The 20,415-nt window shown below is 44.9% G+C and overlaps 1 protein-coding gene across 5 annotated transcripts in view; it reads left to right on the top strand.

Moving 5' to 3' along the window:
- GCN2 (protein kinase family protein) overlaps positions 1-20,415 on the top strand; it is a 75,883-nt gene that overhangs the window by 35,617 nt on the left and 19,851 nt on the right. For all 5 annotated transcript variants that reach the window (XR_013584881.1, XM_078591449.1, XM_078591448.1 and 2 more), the window contains 5 exons: positions 879-1,066; positions 1,497-1,645; positions 14,137-14,386; positions 18,205-18,484; positions 18,570-18,666. Coding sequence is in view for 4 of the 5 variants with exons in the window: in XM_078591449.1 (XP_078447575.1) it covers positions 879-1,066; positions 1,497-1,645; positions 14,137-14,386; positions 18,205-18,484; positions 18,570-18,666 (964 nt within the window). In the remaining variant the exon portion in view is untranslated. The remainder of the gene's footprint in view (positions 1-878; positions 1,067-1,496; positions 1,646-14,136; positions 14,387-18,204; positions 18,485-18,569; positions 18,667-20,415) is intronic.

The raw sequence follows: 20,415 nt of genomic DNA, 5'->3' as shown, positions 1-20,415 counted from the left end.
CGGCCCGATCCACTTCTACTGCGACAACAAGTCGGCAATCGCCTTGGCAAAGAACCCTGGCCAACAGGGACGGATCAAGCATATGGAACTCCACCGCTACTTCTTCAAGGAGCGCGTGGACGAGGGCATCTTTGACTTGGAATTTGTTCCATCTGCTGATCAAGCTGCTGATGTCCTTACCAAAGGACTATCTCGACCTCTCCTGCAACGTGCAGTGTCCAAGCTCGGCATGGATGACATCCATACTTCGCTTGCGGGGGGGTGTTAGTGAGATAGTCAGCCTTATGGGCTAATGGGCCCTATTCTATAAGCCCATTAGCCCTCTTATCATTCTCTCTCTCCTAGGGTATATGTATACCCAGCCATGTACTCTATTGAGTTATGTCATTATCTTCTTCCTTCCTCTCTTGACATATTCCATAAGTATTGTCACTATAATCTCGACACAAACTAGAAGAGAATGGAAAGAAATGCCAGATTCGGCAATCCATGATGGAATATTTGGGCCACTGGATATCAGCTGAAGGGTTTGGGATGTACCTTCAGAAAACCCTGGCTATAGACAAATGGGCACATCCAAAATACTTCAAATAATTGAGACCATTCATGGGATCAGGACGGTACTCATGCAATTTTTATGATCAAATTTGCAACTGTTGCTCTACATCTAATCAATCTACTCGAGAAGGGGCTGAAAATGTTGAATTAGAATGCCCTAATGATACATTCTAATTTTCTATGTTGAATTTCTGCAAAAAAATTTTAAACTCTAACTAAAGATCATGTTGATTTTGCATTGTAAATAGTTACACATAAGGAGAATTTAAATAATTTATTTTTGTGATAATATTTCTGCTTGTTTTTTCTTCCACTTAAAGGACACTACGCCAAGATTTGAATGCCTTCAAAACTATATATGACAAGCAAGCCACATGGTATTTGTGCCGCCAAATTGTTGAAGGCCTAGCACACATTCATAGCCAAGGAATCATCCATCGTGATCTTACTCCAAACAACATTTTCTTCGATGCACGTAATGATGTTAAGATTGGGGACTTTGGGCTAGGTAAGATCAATGTTATTTTTTTGCATTTGTTTTCTCATATGATTTTTATTACCACCTTTGGCTATATTGTTGGCTTGTTATGATTGTCAGATTTGTTTTAAATCAGATTTTTCTGCAATGTTGTATTTAATGTTATATAATCTGGTGGTTTTTTTCCCCGATTGGATGGAGTATTTAGTGTTTTGATCCTGTGTTTTGTCTACTTCAATCTCTTCCAGGAGTGACTTCTTAAATGGAAATTAATGAAGTTATGGTTAAGCATGTATCTTCTAGGGCTTTGTATTGTTTCTTTAAAACAGATTATTGGGATCATTCCACCCTTTGCGTTACCTACAGAATTGTGTTTCAAATATCTATATTAATGATTGGTTGAATGGGATTATTTTCGATTAAAGTTAAATAAGGCTTTCCATGATCTTCAACTTTTTAGCCAAGTTCTTAAAGCTGGAGCAGGTCGATCAGCCTGAAAACTTCCCAGCTGAAGTTTCGGAGGTTTCTTTAGATGGAACTGGTCAAGTGGGTACTCCATTTTATACTGCACCTGAGGTTGAGCAAGGCTGGCCCCAAATAAATGAAAAGGTTTGACCATTTTATGTAGTTTTTATGTTGTCCCCTTTCTGATTTTAAAATTTCTCTTAATGGTTGTTAATCATCTGATTTAATATAATCTTACAGAAATTATCTTTCACCACCATATATATTTGTGTTTTATGATGGGAGAGTTTATCTTTTTATATTTGTCAGGGTCATTAAATTTGGTAATGCAACTTTCCATATGCCTATTTGAGGTAGGTGGTAAGGAAATAATAGGCAAGACTTTGCCGCTCAAATTGAGTTCTAGGCTGGGTGTGTGTTCTCTATCTACATTCATATAATCGTTTCATATGCATGATTCTCAACTTGATTTAAAGGGTTCATGTGGAAAGTCAACTTTGTGAAGGCATATGATTCCCTTGACTCCGAATTTTTTTTTGAAGAAATAAAAGGTGGTCACCCGACAATTCAGTAATCACCCAGGACTGGGATTTTTTGCTGTCCTCAATCAAGAAGAGAGACTTTCCCCCGATTGGGTGACATGGGTCCAGTGATGCATTATATCTCTTATGTCTCATTCTTTTTTTCTTGATGAATGGGTTCACTGAGGCAAGACGGATTCATTTGTAATGAGGAGTCAGGCAGAGATGTATATTGACACCATTGAAGTTCGTTCTGGCTGTGGATACCCTGGTCATTTGAACGATTGAAGCTTGCACACCTGATGTGATGAGGGGTTTCTAGACGGCGAGCAACCTAATGGGCACTCCATTTGTGCAGTATGCAGATGATCCCATATTAATTCTGCAATACTCTGTGGAGTAAGCTAGGAAAATCTTATTAAAATGATGTGCAGATTTCTCAGGTCTACAGATTTTTTTGTGGAAAAAGATCATGGTTTAGGAATGGTAAGGGGATGTCTTTGGTCTCCTGGATGTGGTTTGTAGACTAGTGGATCACAAGGGGGGGTTGGACCTGCTTTATATGCACTGCATGAATTCAGCACTGTTGGCAAAATGGGGTCTAGAATCTATGCTTTGGAGGAGGATTTGATCATGGATGCCATGAATGACAGTTATGATGCAAGGTTAGCTTGGGAGAGGTGAGCAGTTCCAGTTTGAGGGGAATCTACTTTCTGGCATGGCATGCGGCAGACCTTTCCCTGAATTCAGGAATTTTTTGATGCCAAGCTGGGGGGAGGGATCTGTCATTAGGTACTTGTTGGATGGTTTGGAGTTTCCTCGCCTTTACGCCAATGCACAAAACCCTCAGGCCACAGTCAGGGAGTGTTGGGATGGCACATGGCGCCCGATCTTGGAGGGTCCTTAGTCAGATCTAAGCATGGAAGAACTCATGAGCATGCTAATTGTAGAGCACACTAGAGATCGAGGAGGTGAAGAAGACAGGAGAAGAAAAGCAATAGAAATGTTTTTATTACCAAAACATACAAGAAAAACACAACATTGCACCATCGTTTTTATAATAGTCGCCTAACGGCTAGTTCACCAACGGATAGTTAACGGCTAGTTTTTACTAGCCGTTAGCTTCAGTCAGTGGGCCTCATAGAGCCCGATAAGTTTTGTTCCAGGCTCGATAGCTTTCTTCTTGGGCTTGAATTGTTTTTTCCGTACTTAAAAGTATATCTTCAACACTCCCCCTCAAGTGCAGGAATGTATACTCATCATTCCGAGCGTGGATCTCTGATATTGGGTTTGTTTGATCGGTAAACCTTTAGTGAAAATATCGGCACACTGTTCTTCAGAGTTCACGCATTCAGTCTTCAAGATTCCTTGTTCCAAGTGATCTTGTATATAGAATCTGTCAATGTTCACATGCTTCATCCGGTCCTGATCAACTGGATCGTGGGCTATACTGATAACCAATTTGGTGTTGCAGTGGATAATAATTTGTCTTAGAAAAGGGATCTTCAAGTCTTCCAATAAGTTCTTGATCCATATTTTTTTTCATCAATTCCTTTTGACATGGCCCAAAATTCAGCTTCTATACTGGATTTTGATACTGTTGAAAAAGATGAGATGGATGGCTCTTAGTTGTCTTGAAAGGAAGGGATACATGCCCTTATCTAGGGCTGAGAGAGAGTATGAGTAATTTATCCCATGTGGGACTAAGAGAAGGAACCCTTAGTGGGCTAATGGTCTAGTGGGCCTAATAGGCCACACCACCTACTTCTTAACAGATACTGCACTCTGCTTCTTGCTTCTTGTCAAGGAGGAAAACAAGAATACTCGTTGATGGTTTAGGGAGTTACAAGAAGAGGGTATTTATACCCTAAGATAGTTGAGGGATAAGTGGGGTTAGTAGGCCTTATAGAACAGGGACCCACTAACCCTATGACGTCACACTAACAGCCCCCCGCAAGTGAGGTGTGGATATCATCCATGCCGAGCTTGGAGACTGCACGGACAAGTAGGGGGTTGGACAGCCCCTTGGTGAGTACGTCGGCAGCCTGGTCGGATGAAGCAACAAACTCGAGATCGAATATCCCCTCGTCCATCCGCTCCTTGAAGAAGTAGCGGTCGCGTTCCATGTGCTTGATTCGACCCTGTTGACCGGGATTCTTCGCCAGGGCAATGGTAGACTTGTTGTCACAGAAAAAGTGGATCGGGGCGGCATACTCAACTCGTAATTCGCGGAGTATCCCATATATCCACTGGCCTTCCGAGGCCCCATCGGCAAGAGCGCGGTACTCGGCTTCCGCACTTGAGCGTGACACTTTGTCTTGTTTGCGGCTCTTCCAAGTGACAAGACTGCCGAAGATAAAAGTGCAGTACCCTGTCGTGGATCGGTAGTCGGTCACCGACCCAGCGAAATCAGCATCGGTGTAGACTTTGACGGTCTTGTCGGAGCTGCAAGGAAACAATAAGCCTTTCCCGGGACAGCCCTTCAGGTATGCAAGAACCCGATGGGCTGCCTGTCGATGGATCTCATGTGGCTCGTGCATAAACTGGCTGAGAAGATTCACGACGAAACTGATGTCTGGCCTCGTATGAGTGAGGTACAGGAGCTTCCCCACCAACTGCTGATACTGGCGATGATTCACCGGGGGTGAGTCCTCCCCTTTGCCCAATTTGACGTTTGGGTCAATAGGAGTACTCACCGGTGCACAATCAACCATGCCTGTGAGCTTCAGCAAATCAACGGCATACTTCTGCTGGGATACAAAGATACCCGAGGCGACGCCACCTCCAGGCCAAGAAAGTACCTCAAGGGTCCAAGGGCCTTGATCTCGAACTCGACAGCAAGAGCAGCAGATAGGCGGGTTGCCTCCTGAACATCTGACCCGGTGATCAACATATCATCGACGTATACCGAGAGAATCGCAATCCCTCCTTGTCCATGATGGAAGAAGAGAGTCGCATCGCCATTACTCTGAATATACCCTTGAGCACGCATGACGGAGGAGAATCGGCGAACCACATCCGGGAGACTGCTTTAGTCCGTAGAGAGACTTGCGCAGGAGACAAGCTGTCCCCGGTGGGCCCGGATACCCAGGTGGATGCCGCATGTAGACTTCCTCTGTCAAATCCCCGTGCAAAAAAGCATTCTTGACATCGAATTGCCGAATAACCCACTGGAAGTGGGCCGCCAGTGCAAGCAACAGTCGAACGGTGTCCATCTTGGCCACCGGAGAAAATGTCTCGAAATAGTCAACACCGTAGGACTGTGTGAATCCCCGCGCTACAAGTCGAGACTTGAGGCGCTCAAGTGTGCCATCCGCATGATGCTTCTTGGCGTGGATCCACTTGCAACTCACGGTTTGCTTGCCTGGTGGTAGTGGCACGACATCCCAAGTATGATTTTTGAGTAAGGCATGCATCTCTTCGTCCATCGCCGCCTTCCAACGAGGAGAAGCGATAGCGTCAGCTAGGCAGCGTGGTACGGGATCCGAATCGATGCGGGAGAGAAACAGCTGGTAGGGAGTACTCAGCCGTCCGAAAGACAGATAGTGCGCAAGAGGGTAGAGGGGAGTGCGGGTGCACTTTCGAACCCCTTTTCGGAGAGCAATGGGCAGATCAGCATCGTCGTCGTCGTCAGATAAGGACGAAGCAGAGGGATCACCTGACAGAGGAGCGGAAGCAGGAGATGGTGATCCATCAAGCATGATAGACTCATCAGGGGGATGAGAAGAAGTGGACGGCGAAGTCGATGAAGATGGTGAGGAGGAGTCCGTAGAAGGGTCCACGATGGGTGCCACCGAAGGACTCTCCGACAGAGGAGCAGGAAGGTCAAGTGAGGGTGGAACAGGAGGAGGAGATAGGTTAGGAACTGTGGGTTCCTCAGACGTAAACGGAATGATCTCCAAGTGGGGAGACAAAGGATCCTCACCAAGCGTAGGGTCGGGTGAAGAAGAGCTAGCTCCAAAAAAGGGTCGGAACTCCGCGAACGTAACATTCGCAGAGACAAAGAAGCGTCGAGAGGACGGGTGGTAGCAACGATACCCTTTTTGGAGTGACGAGTAGCCCACGAAGACACATTTCAGGGCCTTGGCGTCGAGCTTCGTCAGGCCCGGTGTAGTGTCGTGGACGTAGGTGATGCATCCAAAGACTCGTGGAAGAAGATCCGTGCGAAGTTTCACGTTCGGGAAGGCCGCTTCCATCCGATCAATAGGAATGCCGAACTCAATGCTCGATGATGGAAGACGATTTACGAGGTGAGATGCCGTAAGCGTCGCCTCACTCCAATAGCTCCATGGTACATTATAATTCAGCAACAAGGTGCGAGCCGTCGATGTCACGTAGCCGATACGACGTTCAGCAATCCCATTCTGCTCCGGAGTAGCAACACAGGATGACTCGTGAAGAATGCCCTGAGAGGCAAAGAACGAATCTAGTTCGATGTTAAAGAAATCTCGAGCGTTGTCGGAGCGGAACCGCTGAATTTGACGACCGAACTGTGTCTTGATCATCGCAACAAACTGCTGAACAATCGCCGCAACAGCCGATTTTGCCACAAGAAGATACGTCCAGGTATACCGAGTGGCTTCATCCACGAAAATCAGAAACCACCGGTGTCCTTTGAGACCGGTTTGTGGAGCAGGTCCCCACACATCACTATGGATCCGATATAGTGGAACTGTCGTGTGAGAGGTGGATGGAGAGAAAGAAGCACGGCGATGCTTCGCCAACTGACAACTGTCACAAACAAACATCTTCGGGTCCAACCCCTTACACAAGTCCGGAAACAAACGCTGTAGAATAAGAAAAGGCGGGTGTCCCAGTCGCTGATGGGCAAGGTGGAGGCGACCACGTCTCTGCTCCGCAGCATCACTCAGGCTCCGCTGTATCATCAGACACGAACTGCCCCCACCGTCCAGCAGCAGCAAATCTCGATCCCGTCTAATCGTAATAGTCCTCCCCACCTTGTCAGACAAGAACATTCCATCAGGCTGAAGGTGAAATGAGCAATAAAGTGAATCAACAAGTCGCTGAGGGGACATAAGCACAGCACGAAGAGATGGCACATGCAAAACATTCGTGACTACACCGAGGCCGTCCACATGGATTGCCCCAATACCGGCTACCCGAAGTCTGCCTCCGCCCGCTGTAAGAACTGACCGACCCCCAACATGCTTCGTGTAGGACACGAATCTGTGATTGAACGGAGTCATATGCTCGGTAGCTCCCGAATCAATCACCCAGGTGGTATCCGACAGAAGTGGTGCGGTAAGAGCAGACGTCCCACAATACCAATCACTAGATGAAGAAGGAGATGACCCACCGAAGTTGCCGAAGGAAGCCGTGGACTGGGACTGCATGGCTGACACCATGGCGGTGAGCCGGGCTACCTCTGCCGTCAGCTGGTCGACGGAAGTAGACCCAGGAGACGATGTCTCGGCAATGAGAGCTTTGTCCTTTGCTTCCTTAGGTTCTCTTTTCTTGGGCGGTCCCCGGGACTCGCGATTCAGGCGCTTGAAACAGTTGGGTTTGATATGCCCAAACTTTCCACAGTAATCGCACTTCGGAAGTGCCTTCTCCGGTCCCGGTCCAGTGGGAGTCGTAGACGGTCGGGTGAGAAGAGCAGAGGAGTCCGATATAGGATCCACGGGAGTGGACTGCCGAAACTGCGAATGGCTTTCCGCTTCAGTGAGTTCCTGGACAAGTGAGTCGAAGTCTGGAAGGCCTTCGGCGCGCTTCAGGGCCTGACTGCTGATGGCATCATACGCAGGGTTCAGGCCGGCCAAGAATCCCATGAGACGGAGCCGTACGGTAACACGTCGATCTGCATTGTCCGTCCCTTCACCCGGAGCATAATAGTCAATATCATCCCATTTCTCCCGGTGAGCCATAGCATAGTCGGCTATGGACATAGTTCCCTGAACAATCTTGCTTAAGGAAGTCGAGATCCGGAAGAGGCGCCAATTGTTCTGGTCGGAACCTCCAAATGAACGTGCTTGGTCCCAAAAAGCTTTGACGGTTAGACGGTTCCTGAATTTGGAGTAAATCTCCGGATGCAGGGTCTGATTGAGAAGCCAACCGCGGATAAAATGCTCCTCGGCCTGCCATGCGGAGAAGTACGGGCTCGTCTTCGGTATAGGTGGATGCGTGCAATGCTTGAAGAGGAGCCGAGCCTGCAGAGTGGTCTCGACAAACGTCATCCATTGTAGGATGTTCGGACCACGAAGACGCTGACTGTCCACCGGGACGGGAAGTGGCGTGCCGATTTTGCTTGAAGGGAGCTTGTCCGCAAAGTCCGCCTCAGTATAAATAAGATCAGCAGGTAAATTTTCGACCTTCGAGGCACTAGGCTTGGGTTCGGCCATCAGTATTGACACGGGCAGCAGAGACGTCGTCAGACGACAGGAGAAACGAGCAGTCCAGATGACGAGGCGGGGCACAGGCAGCAAAATTAGCGTCGGAGGACAGAGAAACGGGCGGTTGACGGTGGATGACGCGACTGGATGACGATTCTGGCCTCGGGATGATGTCACAGATGGGCGGTTGACGAATCGGTCCGTCCGGTTGACGGTTAAGCCATCCGGATGACGGATAAAGTCGTCCGGTTGACGATAAAGTCGTCCGGTTGACGCGAAACCCGTCCGGTTGACGGACGGTTGACGCCCTGGGACGCGACTGGATGACGTCCGGCGCCGTTTTCGTCCGCGACGGTTGCTTCCGGTGGGGACGGCTCCGGCGGTCGATCTGGGCCGTTTTCCGGACGTTTTCCGGCAGGTGGCTGGCCGTTTATCACCTTCAGAGATGACTACAACAGATTGACGACGGGATCTGCAGAATTCGAATGAATCTGCAGATCAACCGCTTGAAAAAGAACGCGATGAATCGCGAAGAACCGCCCGATGGAGAAAGCAGCGGACAGCGACGCTTGAACAAGGAGAGAAAAAAGAAAAAAAAAACGCTGTGGGAGATGTCTTCCACAGGGACCAACTCGAGTAAGAGCCTAGGGCTCTGATACCATGTCAAGGAGGAAGACAAGAATACTCGTTGATGGTTTAGGGAGTTACAAGAAGAGGGTATTTATACCCTAAGATAGTTGAGGGATAAGTGGGGTTAGTGGGCCTTATAGAACAGGGACCCACTAACCCTATGACGTCACACTAACACTTCTCCATGTAACCAAGTTTCCTCCTAGCATTGTGCAATACCCCGTAGTTGACCTATAATCAAGCCGAGATCCAGCAAAGTCAGAATCAGTGTATAGCACAAGATCAATCTGACCTGTTCTACTGTGTGCAATGCCCAGTCATGGTGTCCCTTTTAGGTACCTGAGAATTCTGTTAGCAGCTTGAAAATGCGAACTTCTAGGTGAGTGCATAAACTGACTTAAAACATTAACAGCATAACAGATATCTGGTCGTGTGTGTGACAGATACAGAAGTTTTCCTATTAGACTTTGATAAGAGTTAATTTCTACCTTAGGGTCGCTTTCACTCAGAGTTAGCCTATGGTTTACTTCAATCGGTGTCTCATTTATGTGACAGTTCATATGTTTTGTTTCATTTAGGAGGTCTAATATATCCTTTTGTTGTGTCATTAAGATACCCTCACTTGATATTGCAAACTCTATGCCTAGGAAGTACTTTAAAGGTCCTAAATGTTTAACTTGGAAATTCCTATTCAAATGTTCTTCAAGTTTCTTTATTTCTTCTAAATTGTTCCCAGTAATTATTATATCATCTGCATATACTATCAAAACAGTTAGTAAATCCTTTAAATAATGTTTGAAAAACATAGTGTGTTCTCCATTACATTGTTTATATCCTAGCACCTTCATGGTTTGGGTAAATCTTCCAAACCATGCCCTAGGTGACTGATCTAACCTGTATAAGGCCTTTTGAAGTCTGCATACTTTTCCTCTGTTATGTTGATTTTCATATCCTGGAGGAATATCCATTTAGATTTCCTCCATCAGGTCTCCATGTAAAAATGCATTTTTGATGTCGTATTGGTTCAATGACCAGTCCAGATTAACTGCCAAGGATATATGGATTCTAGTAGTATTAATCTTTGCAACTGGGGCAAAAGTTTGTTGGTAGTCGATCCCATACGTCTGAGTGTACCCTCTAGCTACAAGTCGTGCCTTGTACCTGTCTAAGCTTCCATATGATTTACATTTAATAGTGTGAACCCATCTACAACCCACAGATTTCTTATCTTTGGGTTGATCAACAATTTCCCAAGTATTATTTTGTACTAAGGCCCTCATTTCTTCATCCATTGCTCCTTTCCAACTAATGCTATTCATTGCTTCTCGAGGGATTCAGGGATAGTAATATCTTGAATATTTGTCAGGAATACCTGGTATTTGGGTGATACCTTCTCATAGTTTAGATAGTTTGTCATTGGATATAGAGGGAATTTCACACATTTTCCAGTACCTTTTCTCAAAGCAATTGGCCAATGACCTCCTTCAGATATAGGGGCAGCATCAGTTGTTCCTTCAGGTACTAATCCCCCTTCAGTGGGTACTACTTCCCCTTCATTAGGTACTACTCCCCCTTCATTGGATAGTTCTCCCCCTTCACCCAAATCCATGGCTTCAGACTGTCTATCCTTTTTCTTCCTTTGATAATATTTTGGATATGGAATAAGTTGAGATGATTCTCCAGTTTTTTCAGCCACATCCTGTCCTAGATTCGAGTTTCTGTTCTGTTCTTTGTGGATTATCCTGAAGAAAGGCTTCACCGTGGGCGGTATGGTTGCACCGAAATGAAGTGGTGTTCAAGGGAGGAAAGGCTTCAGTCGAGAGTGCCATATTTGACGTTGAGGCGCGAATATCTTTTTGGGGCGCAGGGGGATAAAAGCAGGATGTGCGGTCATATCTGTAAATGATGTGTACATGACTTTGTTTCTTTAATAGTATCAGGTGGGCCACCAGTTTCGGGTGGTCTGCCCTATTTTCTTCAAAAAAAAAAAAATTATCCTGAAGAATCGTCTCTACTCCATTTTCGAATACCTGATACCTATCTAGAGGTTGTGCAGATTCAAGTTCATGTTGCAGTTCAAGTTTTGCATTCTCACTATTGAGTACAGAACTAGTGTCTAGATATGATTCAGTTTCTCTTTGTTTGTAGTAAAAGGATTTTTCATCGAAGATCACATCCTTGGTGACTATGTATTTGCGGGTGATAGGGTGATAAAATTTATACCCCTTTTGTGTAACAGAATATCCCACAAACATGCATTTTAGTCCCTTGGTAGACCACTTATTCTGTTTGTGTGTATGATTATACACATACCCAACACAACCAAATATTTTAGGAGGTAAGTCAGTTTTCAATCTCACATTTTGATAATATGACTCAAGCAAGTCAAGCGGGCTTTTAAAACCCAGGTTACTTTACGGAAGTCGATTTATAAGGTGTGTAGAAGTCATGACTGCAAAACCCCATAAATTTGTAGGAATATTCCCTTGGATTAAGAGTGTTCTTCCTTTGTCTACAATGTCCCCTATTTTTCTTTCAGCTACTCCATTCTGTTGTGGAGTGTATGGACATGATGTTTCATGTTTTACTCCTTCAGACATGAAAAATTCAGTGAGTTCATTGTTGAGAAAATCCTTTGCATTGTCTGTCCTGAGTCCTTGGACTTGGTCACCAAATTGTCTTTTGATGAGATTGCATAATCCTTTTAGGTTCTTAGTAACCTCATACTTATGTTTTTGTAAAAAAATCCAACTGTATCTACTGTAGTTGTCTGTACATACTAGGAAATATCAGTGCCCTAGTATGTCTGCTTGGGGAGATGGCCCCCAGACATCACAATGAATGATCTGGAAAGGCCATTGCATTCGAGTATGACTTGGAGGATATGTTAACCTTTTGAACTTTCCTAATTGACATGCTTCACAAACCAAATTTCAACAAAAGTGTTCTTAAACAAGTTTGGGTACAAGTGTTTAAGAAGGTGATAGGACGGATGACCCATTCTTTGGAAAGTCTCTATGATTGTTTCCTCAGGAGATATCTTCATTGCTGCCACCTTGGATTTATCTCCTGGGCATTCCATGGGTAAGTAGTAGAGTCCTTGATGCACTCTAGCTAGTCCAGTCCTCCACCCGGGCTCCTTGTGACATAAATAAGCATCCAAATTATCAAATAGAATATTATACTCCCTACATTTTGCTAGTTGCTGTACTGATACTAGATTTATAGATAATTTAGGAACATGCAACACATTTTGTGACTCACCAACAGGTTTGATGTTCAAATTTCCGATGCCAATAACCGGAAGTAATGTACCATCGGCTGTTTGAACATACTTACCAGGGTGCACTTCTCCATATGTTATAAAGAACTCCTTTCTAGATGAAATATGGTCCGTTGCACCTGAGTCTAGGATCCATGCATTTGATGGATCTTTAGTAGGTAAAGTAATATTATGGTGTATTTCTTCCATACCAGAATTGGCGAGTGAAGCGGATCCAATGACTGCTCCAGAGTTGATGAAAGATTTTATACTCTGTAGCTCTTGCATCATCTTCTGGAAGTCTTGGACTGAGGGAAGATGACTCTGAGAATTTTGATTTGCTCCACTTTCTCCTGGTTGTACCATATGGGCTCTGGCAATATGAGGAGGTTTTCTATGAACCTTCCAGCACTTGTCCTTGAAGTGCCCCTTCTTCTTACAGTAGTTGCACACAAGGTCTTCTTTGCTTTGTTTTTCTGAGTCACTCTTCTGTTGATTCTGAATTTTGGCTACATGGTCTGTGCTTTCAATTGCTCCTCTGGTAGAGTTGAGTCTACTTTCCTCCTGCATGACTTTGGACACAGCTTCATCAAATGTAGGCTCTTCCTCTCTGTTGTAGAGTTGGCTTCTAACTATTTCGAATTCTGGCCAAAGTCCTTGCAAGAATTGACAATCAATTTGTTGCTTCATGTGCCCTTGCTACTGGATTAGTGAAGGGGGGTCTACAATGATCTAATTCATTATGGATATCTCTCAGTTTGTTTGAGTAGTTCAGGACATCCATATCTCCTGGTTTGAGAGTGTAAGATTGTATGATAAGATCAATGATCTTGGCTTTGTCATTTTTCTTGGAATGTCTCTGATGAACAGCTTCCCATAGCGTTTTTGCAGTTTCGTAGGATGAATATTGAACTAACTGATCTGAGGCAATAGAATCCAGCATCCATCCAAACACATATTCTTCCTCGATTACCCATATTGGATAATTCGGATGAATCTCAGGTGGACAATTCTCTGTAAGGTGATGCACAAGCTTTCTGGGTTTTAGAGCAGCTTGGATAGTCCTCTCCCACAACAATAAAATTTTTGTCATTAAAAATATTGCATTTTGCAATAACTGGAAGTGTGGTAATCCATCTATCGGTAAGGTCCATCTGACTTTCCGATGATGGCATTACTCCTCCAGAAGAGATCTTAGTCATGTCTTCTGCCATGACTTATGTGACTAACAAATGGCAAAGCACTGACCTTTCAAAAAACTCGAGCTAGTCCTCCCGTGGGATGACCTTGACGCCAACAGATTTCCAGAGCTTTCACTTGGCTGGCTCTGATACCATGTAGGGCACACTAGAGGTCGAGGAGGTGAAGAAAACAGGAGAAGAAAAGCAATAGAAATGTTTTTATTACCAAAACTTAGAAGAAAAACACAACAGTACACCATCATTTTTATAATAGCTGCCTAACGGCTAGTTCACCACCGGATAGTTAACGGCTAGTTTTTACTAGCCGTTAGCTTCAGTCAGTGGGCCTCATAGAGCCCGATAAGTCTTGTACCAGGCCCGATAGCTTTCTTCTTGGGCTTGAATTGTTTTTTCCATGCTTTAAAGTGTATCTTCAACACTAATTGACATAGAAGGGACCCAAACAGAAGGCCGCGCTGTGTGTGAGTGTGGGGTGAAATTGCCAGCTATTGGTATATATTTTTTGCGTCTAGCTAAATTGATATATATTTTCAGCCCAAATTGTGTTCCAAGCCCGTTTTGGTTCTTCTATGCTGCCCTACATTCATCCATCCTTGCATCTGTATTATTCTCAATAATTTGGCATGTAATAATGTCTTTTTAAAAAAGTTGTGTTTTTATTTGTTTTCAGGTGGATATGTATAGCTTGGGGGTTGTCTTTTTTGAATTGTGGCACCCGTTCACCACAGCAATGGAAAGGCATATTGTTCTCTCTGAACTAAAGCAAAATGGAAACTTCCCGTCTGCATGGGCCAATGAGTTTCCTGACCAGGCCTCGTTAGTGCGACGTTTGATGTCCCAAAGCCCCTCAGATCGTCCAACTGCGGTTGAAATTTTGCGTCGTGAATTGCCTCCCAGGATGGAAGACGAGTGGCTTAATGGTGCGTAATAATCATTTTTTCTACACAATAGCTGATTATTTAGAAGGATTCACTCCTGTCTGTACCCCTGCCATGCTCCCATCTTCTTCATTCAATGTTTTTGACGTTATAAATCATGTATATTTTTAGTTTTATGTTCAAAATCTCTTTTTTTTATTCTAGATTAGCATGTCTCTAGTTTGATGAATTGCTTAATGTTTATGATCTTTATTTGAAATTAATCCATTGTAAACCATTGACATCAGAAACATTATGGTACAAAGTTGTGCTGGGTGCTCTTTGATGCGGAGATTCTGGTTGAAGTGGACTGAAAATGCAGTTTTCTACAGTTGAGAAAGACAGAGAAAGAGAGGAAGTGATATCTTTGTATTCAGAATATGTGGGAACTGATAATCATAAAGTGATATCTTTTAAATAACAATCTTATGATAAGTGAAAGAAATGAGACTGCTTTATTGATAAAAGTGAAAGATAGAAGTGTACAGAGATAGAAATTTGCTTTCAAGATCAGATCTCCCAGTTTCCTTTTTTTCTTCATCTATTTTATGGACTGTGAGAAGACTTGTTTTCTTTCTAGATTGACAGAGCTCTCATCTGAAATCGTCCTAATTTCATTGGATCTTGTGCGCTGTAGTCTATGCATAAAAAATCTGGCAACCTAACATCGTTTCGGTTGGGGGTCTACCACATTGAAAGAGCAGAAGTTTGATCCAGAGGCGACTTATGGGGATCCAGCCCCAATCATGGGAGTTTTGACGTTGATCTTGTAGCAACTTATCATCGGAACTCAAAAATCGATGGTAGCACTGGATTGACATCCAATGCTGCTCTAACTGCAACACCCAATATTTCAAGGTACGGGAGGGTACCTATGGCGTGAAAAAGTCTGGTGAAAGCTAACTAGACCTTTTGTAAAGGCAATCTGCTAATTTTTTTCTGGAGATTAAGGCCAAGGATGGCTGAATTGTGTTGAGATGTCCTTTCTCATCAATGTTTATTTGACTCCAAGAAGCTTACTTTGATTTCTTTACATCGACAAAGTTCAGCTGAAGGTTGGTTAGAAAAACAATTTGGATTTGAAAATTGGTCAGAGTTTAAACTGCAGTTTGAGTGCACGGGTGGATTTTCCTAAAAATCTATTCAATAAAAATCATTCAACTGGTAACAGCCTGGAGCAGTTTTGGATTATCGTGCAGAATGTGAGTTACTAGTGGCTTATCTTCCATTGCTGGATCAAGATGTTTGGAAACGACGTACCTTAATGGACTCAAACCTGAAATTCGTACTGAAGTCCTGTAAGTATTGACCATTTGAAATCCAACATGTAATGGATGTCTCCATTGAAGAAGAAACAAATCTGACAGTTATGTAGCAAACCTAATCAACAGGCCAAAATGGATCTTCTGTATTTCTGTCCAAATAAGTATGCTCGAGACCCTTGCAGGCAACTACACCTTCATCCTCCTTTCCAAATATTTGAAACAGGTCCAGTGTAACATTATTTCCAGAAAAAAAATCACATTCATCTTCAGAAAGAGAATGGACTTTGTTATCACTGTAACAATAATTATCTTCCAGGTCATAGATTCAAGACATAATTGGATATATTTTTTGTTCAAGAAGAGGACACTAACAAGGACATGCCGGTCAACAAATACAATCTAATGCAGATGGATGACGCACCTATCTTGGAGGGCTCCTTATGTGCAGTTCAATTGACCCCAATTGCCACCAGCTCGATGAAGGTATGGGGGGCACTACTGGGATGTCCGCTGATTTTACTCATCAATGGATCTGTTTCCCACAATCTATTTCCCATGAGAGCAGTCAGGATCAATGTGCGTCAATCTCATCTTGGGCGATGGTTCTATCAGAAAGGCTAGCGGGCTATGCATGGACACACCAATTGAAGTTCAAGGCCTAAGTTTTTGATTTGAATCGCCAAGACATATATCTTCGGAAGAAGCCACGACAGCAGCCCGGTCGAGAAGTCTCAGCCCAGTCCACTGACGATCCTATTTTAAGCCCTCTCTCTTGAGAGTAGAGGGCAGGAAAAACATCACTGTGAGCCTTCCCCTCTTCACCTCCTATTCCCTCTCCCTCAGGTCGTGACCTCTCCTTCCCATCCCTGCAGGTTGACACTGCCATCCTCTGCCGAGCGCTGTCCTTCCTTCTCCGGCGATCCTTTGCTTCCCCTCATCATTCCCGTTCTTTCCCTGCATCCCGGGAACCTCTCACCCTCCTTCCCCTCCTAGCCTGAACAATCTCTCATCTCATCTGTGGTTGAAGACATCAGTTAACAATTCAAGAATTTTACAGCGTCATTCGAGAACATCAGTTATTGAGAACATCAGTTAACAATTCAAGAATTTTACAGCGTCATTCGACCCGGTCTTGACATGGGATCTTATGAGGACCTCATCCCTTTAAACCTTGGAAATATTCATATCATTCTTGGCAAACAGTAGATGAAAACACTGTGGTGGTTTTTGTGCAACTATGATCAGTTGATGATCAAGATTTCATGGGACAACCAGATCTTCACCATCCAGGAGAATCAGACATTAAATCCAACCAAGGTATCCCCAGTAATCTGATACAGGCCCATTAGGATTGGCTTGCACCATTGGAGGAAAATCTTAAGGTAAAAAAAATGCAACCTCATCATGTGGAATTATTTTCTCTTGAACTCAAACCTTGCATTGTCATTTCAAAATCCCAATAGTCTTTGACATTCCAACGGTCTTGGACATTCCAAAATCCCTATGTCCCACAAGAGCTCTTGACCTCAAGGTACATTGAATTCTGGAATCCAAACCCATCAATGTCCGACCAGCACAAATATGTATTAGGTCTGATGCAAGATTTGTTAGACGACAAGATTGTTCAACAATCTTACAGTCTGTTCTCTAGCCCAGCATTGTTGGTTAAGAAGAAAGAAGGGTACTGGCTATGTGCCTAGATTACAGAGCACTCAAAAAATTACCATACCTGACAAAATTACCATCTCACCTCTTGAGTGCATCACCCTGTATAGAATCCCAGAAGGCCTCCTCTGAGGAGACATCCATCCCATGATTGGCTGGTGTGTCCGCACTGCTAGGCCAAATGAGCATTCAAAGAAGAAATGTGCACAGTCTTTTTTGCCGCATGCGCAGGTAGTACACTCCACCACGGCTTCTGGGAGCCACCTCCTCCTGACATTCATGGAGGATCCTTGTTACTTTCCCTATGTGTCTGTGGCTCAGCCTTGCGTAGGTATCCTGGAAAGGAAAAGATGTGCCTATCCATCCCCATCCGTCCTGTGTCCCTCCCAGTGGGTGTAACTAGATTAGGTTCTGCTGCATCCTCATATATTCCTCCACTCTTTCCCAAAACTCAGAAACTTTTGCATGAGGGGTCCATGCAAGGGCAAAGATGCATGGAAATTCTGACTTAGAGTTCCCAGAGCCAACCATGTGTCGAATCAAAATTGGAATGTTTTGCGATCTGGAAGAATTCCCTGACTCGAGGAAACACGTCTCAGCCCTTGCCAGAATGCAGAGGATGTGCAGGTAGGAGCCACTCAACCCTCCCAATCGAAGCTAGATCCATAGGTGTCCTTCAGAACCCATGTACCCATACCTGTATTCGGTCTCATAAGTCTGCTCACTGGCCTGCCTAATTATCATGTACCTTTTTTCATCATAATTACATTCATTAATTGATGTTATTCTTGAGGTCATTTTTAGATATGAACTCTAAGTTTCCTAATTTCTTTTTTCCGAATGATATATGTTTTCCTGGGGTTCCATAACTTACATATTATGTTTTTCCAGATGTCTTACGAACAATTCAGACATCAGAAGACACATATGTTTATGATCATATTTTGTCTACCATCTTTGATGAGGAACGAATAATGATGAAAGCTAGAAGACAGCGAATGGATGTGAAAGTTGTACCAAATGATTCACCTTTTCGCCAGCCAACTGTTATGGCTTCTGAATTAAGAGATAGTATTTGTGAGGTCTGCAAGGAAGTGTTCAGCATACATGGTGGAAAGCGAGTAGAGATTGCACCTATTCATTTATTTGATGGCCTCCATTCATATAATAGGTCAGTGTTGCTATTATTATTTCTTTTATCTTGTAGTAAAACAATTATATAATTGACTGAGACAAGTCATTTAATCTTAATTCAGAAAAAAAACTGTCAAGCTTTTGACAAGCAGTGGGAACATGTTGGAACTCTGTCATGATCTGAGGTCACCATTTGTTAGTTGGGTGGTTGAAAATCAGGTAAAAGGAATTTGCAAATTTTCTCTTTCTTTTTTCCAGTTTATATTAGAAGGATCATGAAAATAGTGAGGTCTCTGTCCTAACGTATAAAACTACACTTTTTAAATTCTCTGGTAGAGACCAGAAACTGCTCAATTCCGTTTAATGTTTTGTGAGTAAGAAAATTTTAACTCAAGTTGTATCTCTTCATTATTTATTTGGACCAATCAAACCAGTTTCTTTTTGCCTATTAATGTCAAAAGTGTTGATTTGAAAATGGAGAGAATATGCTGGGACTGCTTGGTGGAGGATCCCTTCTACCCTGGAATATATGAGGCTTGTTGAAGCAATTCACGAAGAGTAAGAGGAACTCTTTTCCATAGTTAATTACTAGAAAGACTAGCCCTTTATGTAGGGAGTGGATGCTAGAGATAAATTCAAGAAAAATAGAACAGAACTGGGCCATTGAGAGCATGAATTAGGTCTCCATCTACACCAGAAGCTCAGTCAATGCATCTAACATGGGATTGATATTTGCATGGTTCTTGAAAAGCAGGTCTATCTCCAATGAGAATGGGACATTTATTGGGTAAGGGGGCTCCATGGCATTGTGAGTATCCATGCTGGTCTGGTATGGTGATACAAACCTGCTGGTTTGTACTGGGGAGAAGACGAGAAGGGAGGGAGACGACGCCGGGATTGTCGTCGACATGCCGGGATGGACTACGGCAGGATGAGGGCAGGCAGTATGGACGTCGCCTACGAGAGGGGTCGGGAGGGATGGACGTCGCCGGAGGGAGCCAAACACATTCTTTGTGATACTTCTTGGCTGCCTCCTCAAGGGAGGGCTACTCTATTTAAAGGGATTACAAAAGGTCCAAATGACCTAAATGCCCCTGTTGGGCTAAATGATGAAAAGGCCTAGATATGTTGGGGTTGTATCAATACTTCCCCCCTGAAAAAAAAGCTTGTCCTCAAGCTGGTGCTGAAACTTGCGGTGTGTCCACCAGTGGCTTGTGGCAGGTCTGCGGGTGGCTCCTGGCAGTTCCCCGGGCGGTGATCGTCCCCTGGGAAACAGGCGGGCCAGGGGTCCGGTTGGGCTGGTCTCGGGTAGGAAACCCATGGCCGGCCTGTTCACTGGGTCCCCTGGTCGGTTTGGGCCCAAGGGGACCCAGGGTGGGCCTGTAGTGGAGAAAATTCCACTATTGGGCCCATTTTCTGGGTCGCCCACCCGAAACAGGCCCGCCTGATAGCGGGGCGGGCCGGCCAGGGGTGGAAAACCCACGCCCGGCCTGTTTCCCTGTTGAGCAGGCCCGCTAGCTTCCTGCTGGCGGGCCTTCTCACGACGGAACGGGCCAATATGGCCCTCCCCCAGGGCCCGTCTCGCCCTATGGCAGATGCCCTGGTTGAGTGGCCCCCAGGGAGAGCCCAGGGCCGCGACCGACGACGAGGTGGCGGCGCTGCCCCCGACGCCCAGGGCGGCGGTTGTTGGGCAGCAGCGGCTCCACCCGCGGCAATTGCCACTTCCCCCGGGTCGAAGGGTCCCCAGGGTGCGCCCAGGGAGGCGACCCTCAGGCCGGCGGCCATCAGGGCTGCATCCGTTGGGACCACAGCCATCGAGGCGGCGGCCTGTGGGGCAGCGATCGTCAAGGTTGCGGCCGTCAGGGTCGCAGCCGTTGGGCGGCTGTTATCCAGACCCCGGTGGTCAGAGCGGCTGCCTTCAGGACCGCGGTCGTCGGGGTGGCTGCTGTCGGGGCCGCGGCTGACGGG

Source organism: Wolffia australiana, chromosome 20, assembly GCF_029677425.1.
Source record: "Wolffia australiana isolate 7733 chromosome 20, ASM2967742v1".
NCBI classification, from domain to species: Eukaryota; Viridiplantae; Streptophyta; class Magnoliopsida; order Alismatales; family Araceae; genus Wolffia; species Wolffia australiana.
This window is presented reverse-complemented; position numbering and strand designations above follow the sequence as displayed.